The 6,938-nt window shown below is 44.4% G+C and overlaps 1 protein-coding gene across 1 annotated transcript; it reads right to left on the bottom strand.

The window, feature by feature from the left end:
* Window positions 1-362: 362 nt before the first annotated feature.
* LOC144165664 (uncharacterized) lies at window positions 363-6,735 on the bottom strand. Its single transcript, XM_077695479.1, has 3 exons — window positions 6,387-6,735; window positions 1,560-1,726; window positions 363-526 (listed from the first exon to the last, which is right to left on the bottom strand). Exons 1-3 carry the CDS (start codon window positions 6,684-6,686, stop codon window positions 508-510), a joined length of 486 nt encoding a protein of 161 aa, XP_077551605.1. The 5' UTR covers window positions 6,687-6,735; the 3' UTR covers window positions 363-507.
* Window positions 6,736-6,938: the final 203 nt, after the last annotated feature.

The raw sequence follows: 6,938 nt of genomic DNA, 5'->3' as shown, positions 1-6,938 counted from the left end.
CCGGCTCGCGCAGGCGCAGTAGCTTTAGCAAAATAAATAAATAAATAAAACTCGTCCGTTCGTCGTAATAGTGGCAGCACTCGCTCGGAATGAGAAAGACACGTCATAGCATACGCCCTGCGTTCGTTCGTCGTCATGTCGTTGTACGAATGCGCTCGGTACCGTAGAAGAGCCCTCGCACGCGACAGCGTCTAAGCTATAGACTAAACGACACCCTGCTTGGGAGAGCTTACCGCGGCCGCCACATTCTCTAGAAGCCAATATGGATAACTGGAGACATGGCAACCAGTGTGCCACTCTTTCCCGAGACGACTTGCACATCCCGCCACCGCTGCCTCAAGTTGAAGAGCCAGAAGAAGAAGAAGAGAGGAGGAACAGAAAAACTTTATCAGTCATTTTTGCTGACCGCAACCACACAAGAGGCAGGTTCCGAGTAGGCGCTTCGTCAGGCGACGGCCAGAAGCCCGTGGTCCTTGGCGGCGTCTTCCGCTAGCTCTAATCCCGAACTCAAGCTGAAGCACCTCCGCTGTAAGAAAATAAAAATGGAACATATCACTGCCTCAAGACACTATTATAGGCCAGTCTCCCCCCTCCCAGCGTAATGCCCCATCTGCGTATTTCAGTTTTGTGGCGGTTGCCATTTAAGTCGTTTTCTTCATGCAAAACAGTACTTTTAGGACATAATAACTTTTCGGACGTCAGCATTGCAGGTCAGTTTTGATACTTCGCTGTTCTGAGGCGGCATTTAGCTAAGGTGGCCGCATTGTAATGACAAATATACAGCGAGGATCATCCTTCTGAGCGAATAAAATTTGGCCGTGGCGCCACATGGTCAGACACAACCATACCTGCAGTAGACACAAGCCAACTTTATAATTGCTAAATAACCTTGGTCACTAGCGGCAAAATAAGTGCGTATGAAAATCAGCTAAGGAGCAGCTAGAAATATATCTTGCATTGATTTCTGGAACCCAGAAAATCATGCCTTCGCATCTAAGTTCCGATTTTTTTTGCAAGTGGCTAGCCTAAGCGAGCCGACAACTTGGTTATGGGAGGCGAACCTGGAGGTTTGTAATTGAAGGAAGCCGGATACTTCAAAACAGCCCTGAGTTTCGACGAATGTTTGCTCAACTATAAATATAGCAAGAGTGGCGCGTAGGCTTGAAGAAAATAATCCATACACGCAAGACAGAAGTACACGCAAAGCTAGCAGAAGTAATCAAAAGTGAGCCATACAGGACAAACATTTGCTAAAATATGAAGGTATTACGAAACCTTATGGCAAAATAGCTTTTATGCGATCGAGTGATATGCTCCTTCAGAAACCCAGCAAATGTCTCGTCTTTCTCTTTTTCCGATAATAAAGTCCGATAAATGAATTGCGAGTGAATTATATATCCCACTCCGGGAATATGCGCCACTGACACTGCGTTACAGCCTCCAGGGGGGCCGTCGATAAATAAGAAGTGCGTCAATATTATAGCACTTAGTACCTCACCAAGGAATCCTTTTCTCGTGCTATAGTCGTTATGTTTGTCATATACGTTCGTCAGCCTTACCTTATCGGTGAAATCTCGGGGGGAATAGTAATGCCGATTTTTTTTAGAAACTCAATGGCGTAGTGCTGGCAGTTGTTGGTGATAAGGTTGTAGTCTTTCACGTTTCCCATTTCCTTGAAGACTATCGCGACCGTCTCGTAGGACAGTACCACACGGTCTTCGTGCACCTGAAAAAACGTTAACAGCCAAATGTCAGCGCATATGTTTCGTTTTTCACCTAATAAAGGGACATGATAAAAATGAAGCCGGAGTGCTTGGGGATGATATAATTCGGGGTGCTCATTACGTCCACACCCCCTCCACAGTTAACCCTGTTGCGTGGTACTTGCCGATTCACCTATTTCATTTCTTTCGCTTGTATTGCGCGCGGAAACAAAGTTACCAACACTCCCGCCTGTGGGAGGAGGTGCCAACACTGAGATCACGTCGTAAAACAGCGTAAACACACACGGACGGAAGAAAGGAAGACGCACAAGCCCTGTGTGTCTTCCTTTCTTTTATCTGCGCGTGTTCGCGCTGTTCCATAATTTGCTACGCCACTGGCAACTTTAAAGGCACCTTCTGTAACGCTACGAATATTTGATTGTGGGGGTTTAACGCGCCGACGCAACGCAGGCGATGAGGCGCGCCGGAGTGGAGGGCTGCGGATTAATTTTGACCACCTGGTTATCTTTAACGTGTGCTGAAATCTCGTACACACGGGCGTTTGTGCTTTTCGCCTCCATCAGAAAAGCCGCCGCTGCGGCCGGGAATCGACCCCCGACCTCGTGCTCAGCAGCGCGACGCCTTAGCCACTGAACCACCGCGGCAGGTGTAACGCTACGAATAGTAAACCGACTTTAAATGACAATACAAAGCAGGGATTAGAATAGTACGCAGTTAAAAAACAAAACATAAAACAAACTAACCCTCTGTCGGAGCGGCAACGGAGGAGCAACGCCAAGCTTTCCAAGGTCAATTCAAACAACAAACGAATTAACCAACCAAGAGGCAGCGGACCGTATTTTTTTATGATGATTAGTATGTGGTGACGCGATTCCCATCTTAGGCCGGGTTCAGACTTTTACCGTAACTGTCGTAATAACGTGAAAGAATGACGTCATTTCACGTCCCATCCAACCGAAATGCGTGATACGCCGTTTTTTTACGTACATAGATTACGATATATGCCTTTGCGTCGGTAGTCTCAACATATCCTTCTGTGTATGGTATGGTGGTACGAACAAAACCTTATGTGTATGGTATGGTGGTAGACGTCGGCTTAATAGACTTCGGCTTCATAACGCAAGAGATTCAGGTTCGATTGTGGCTAGAAAATACGTTCTAGTTTTTCTTCATTTCACCCACAATCTTCCTCACCGTCAGAGGGTTGGCTTTCCTGAGCGCGTTTTGGGTGGACTACAGACGACGTCGGTGAGAGGCTGAAAGCATAGCTTTAAAATGAGTTAAATAGACGACAGACTGTCAACGTACGGGATGTTTGTATGAACGTATTTAGAAAAACCTTTCTGTGAAATCGGGATGATAAACAATTACTGCAGACAAGTGTTAACAACGAGCTGGCGCAAATGTCTTCCTTTTATGTATATTACTGCTAAGTTGATCGTTCTGTCAGGGTGTGTGATACATTGATTGCTTTTCTGATTGATTTATTGCATGATTGATTGAACTGAGCTTCATATATACAATGAAAGTGTAAGATTACCACAAAATATGCAGAGATACAAAAAATCCCTATTTCAAAACTTTTTTCGCGAACTCTTCGATTATGTTACTGTAATCTAGTCGTTACGTTTCCGAAAATTTTCGCCCGGGTGGACTTGTGAATGTACACTTTTATATGGATTTTCTATGCGAAAACATTTGGAATTCGCATAAGCTGCCAGAACAATATTTAATGTTTCGGCCGAGTTAAAGATACAGAGATCATCTTTTTCATGAAACTGCAGTTTCTTCCCAATTATTTGTTAGCAGAAAACTTACAAAAATATTGTTCTGGTATACGACCATAATATGTATACCTATATATAAATAGCGAATCCGAAATGGGAAATGAGGGGCTCGGTGAAATAAGACCGAAAATAAGGGTTGGCAGACAAGAAAACCTCGGAAAGCAAAGGGAGGTTGTGGTGGATCATAGAAAGAGATGAGGAATTTTTCGAGTGAGAAAGAAAGTGGTGAAAAAATGCCCGCTGGGTGGGATCCGAACCCACGACCTCCAGAATACCGGTCTGGTGCGATAAATATATATATATATTGATACAGTCTGGAAACATAAAAATTCACACAGAGCGCGAACAAATAAGGTAAGTAGAGACAGAGACACGAGAAAGAGATTAAAAAAAAATGAAAGTTTACTGACATTTCAGGAAGAGGACTTCCGTTCTTCAGAGTGCGGACTTCCTTTCTTCCTCTGAAGAAAGGAAGTCCTCTTCCTTAAACGTCAGTAAACTTTTATTTTTATTTTTGATGTCTTTCTCATGTATCTTTGTCTATAGTACTAACCTTACACACACACATATATATATATATATATATATATATATATATATATATATATATATATAGATATAGATATAGATATAGATATAGATATAGATATAGATATAGATATATATATATATATATATATATATATATATATATATATATATATATATATATATATATATATATATATATATATAGTAGAACAGAGACGTACGGGACGAGGGATTCCGTAAGGACACATATCAAAGTTGCAGTCCTTATTGCCAGTGCTGTTTGGCGTTTTAACAGTATTTTATAGTGCCGAATGAGGTATGATTACCTCGTTTTTTTTATGTAGGAATGAATAATTGAAAATTCAAGTCGAGAAAAAATGCGCCGTTTTTTCCGGAAGCGGGAATCGAACCCACAACCTCCGCATAACGCGTGCGGTGCTCTACCATTGAGCTAGTTCCGCGGCGACTCCTCTCTCGACTATACGGCGGGGTTTTGTATTTACGACTGCTCAGAGCCCGGTCAACTAGCGCCGCCCCTCGACCACCGCGGGAAGACGTAGAACGTCTTTTCCCAGCGGCGGCACGTAAGACGTGGTCGGAAGTCGGGGATAGCCAAAGGCATTTCAGACTGCTGAAGCCAGAACCCTCGTAATGCATTTTGTAGAACAGAGACGTACGGGACGAGGGATTCCGTAAGGACACATATCAAAGTTGCAGTCCTTATTGCCAGTGCTGTTTGGCGTTTTAACAGTATTTTATAGGGCCGAATGAGGTATGATTGCCTTTTTTGTATGCAGGAATAAATAATCGAAAATTGAAGTCGACAAAAAATGCGCCGTTTTTTCCGGAAGCGGGAATATATATATGAGAAGGTTGACTCACGATTAAAAACAAAAACAGCGGTTTTTCTGACGTTTCGACTGGAGGACCAGTCTCCATCTGAGTAACATACAGCCTTGAAGCACGCATGCTTATATAGGTGCAGAAGGTGTGCTACGGTGCATCCTTAAGAACATTGGCGGGTTGGGGTAAGGGAACAGGGAAAGGGAGGGCACTATATATGTGCGTAGAAACTTTCGTGACGTTGTGCTCCCCACAATCTCTCCACAGCATAGAAAAGAACGAAAATAACAAAAAAGCAACGTTTCATAGCAACAGGTGATGCGGTACCGGGGGCGGCAAACTCTTTTCTAAACAGCAAAGCAATAAACAACTTCATTCCATTGAAAAAAGACAGGGTGGGAAGTTGATGAAAAACAGACACTTCACGTACGAATTACAGGAATAAACGAATGGCGCGTGCGTACTTCTAGGCTGTATGTTATTCATTTACGCTGTATGTTAAGTGCGTTTTCGAGGTCTTATAATATTTGTGTATTCTGCAGGTCTTACATTATTTGTAACTAATGGCTGCAGAAACTAAAGAGATACCCCCCTGCGCGGGGCTAGGAGTGTCTGCAAATTACGCGGTGTAGAATACTCAGCTTTTTGAGCAGCACTCCGCACACTCCGTAACAATGTGGTAAAATATATTCCACCCATTCCGTCACTGCTATTTGTAACCCACACGCAATTTTTTCGTCTGCAGAAGATTAAATGATCGCCGCTCACTTTTTTACATGACTCGGAGAGCCTATTCCCTTGTATATTGCGCAGAAACATCGAAAGATAACAAAACTGTTGCATTCCCCGCCCGGAGTTTCTAGAAAAACATTTATGCATTTAAGAAATACCTCCACGGATAGGTTTAGTACCACACGAAGGAGCAAAGCATGTTTCCGACCGTGCAGATAATTCAAAACGCTCGGAATATTAGGTTCGAGCATATCAGGTTCAAGCGCTAACGTTAGCGGGATTGACCACGTCGCCACTGTAATTAGAAGGAAAGAAGGAAGGATGTAGAAGCAAGGCAGGAAAGTTAACCTGGCTAGAGCCTAGTTGGCTATCCTGCACGTGGGAAAGAGAACATAGGCAAAAAGGTTAGAGAAAGGAAACAATGAAGAAAACTTGGAGCAGACGGGCATGCCCAGCGCTGAAGCACTAAACGTTCAAGTTCAGTGATTGCCACTGAAGGCTTTCACTCTATATGTCGTATGGAGTTCAAGTTCGTCGCCCGCAGAAAGCGTAAGACTCCTTAATCGCCGTCGGAGCAGATTGCAGAGAAGTCCAGCGACACAGAATCGTCTCCTGTAATCAGAGACACTGTGGTGACAATATCATACCCGCAGTCCGAAACAAATACAACGTGGCTGAGCAGTAACAACCATGAAACTTTTTTTCAGTCCTACGTCGTTGTTTCACTATTAAAATGTAAGCCTAAACCTCCATAGCGCTGTGTACTCACCGGACGCTCATCTCTGAAGTCGCTGCCACTTGCCAGGTCTTCCCAGCCCATATAACCCCTTAATCCGCCGAAACGCTTGAGCCCTTCAACTCTTAACGGGTGTTCCTCACCGGGAAACGTAAACCGAATGGCCCAGTGCTTAACGCACGCGGCTGTTTCGTCGGCACAAACTTTCGTGGAGGATGCCTTCAAGTCTCCCACAACGCTGGCGGAATACCCAGTTAACAATGATACCGCTGTCTTGCCATCTGACGGCCCTGGCTCCAGGGACTCCAACGGCTGGCTCTTACTTCGCGACATGTTTCCTCAATGTTACAGACGTTCAGCGGCCACTGTTTTCAGCTATGCCATGCTATGAGGTTTTAAGGGGGTGGAGGAGGAAAGATGGGTGGAAGGGGCCCGGAACTGTCTGGCGTGGGGCGCCGACACCTTATCAGGCCCGTGGGGGGTGGGGTAGGGGAGATGGAAGGAGGGGATAGCTGGAAAGATTAGGAGGAAATTTAAATAAAGTAGGAGGGAGCACCTGCTTTCGATGAGCACGAACTGATACGT

Source organism: Haemaphysalis longicornis, unplaced genomic scaffold, assembly GCF_048455015.1.
Source record: "Haemaphysalis longicornis isolate Haplotype H1 unplaced genomic scaffold, Haemaphysalis longicornis Haplotype H1 scaffold_142, whole genome shotgun sequence".
NCBI classification, from domain to species: Eukaryota; Metazoa; Arthropoda; class Arachnida; order Ixodida; family Ixodidae; genus Haemaphysalis; species Haemaphysalis longicornis.
This window is presented reverse-complemented; position numbering and strand designations above follow the sequence as displayed.

What these genes read in the sequence shown, in the direction of transcription:
- LOC144165664 (XM_077695479.1), bottom strand. Translation starts at nt 6,686, where the DNA reads ATGTCGCGAAGTAAGAGCCAGCCGTTGGAGTCCCTGGAGCCAGGGCCG. An exon ending in ACTTCAGAGATGAGCGTCCG is followed by an intron (nt 1,727 to 6,386) that starts GTGAGTACACAG and finishes ACGTTTTTTCAG; the next exon opens with GTGCACGAAGACCGTGTGGT.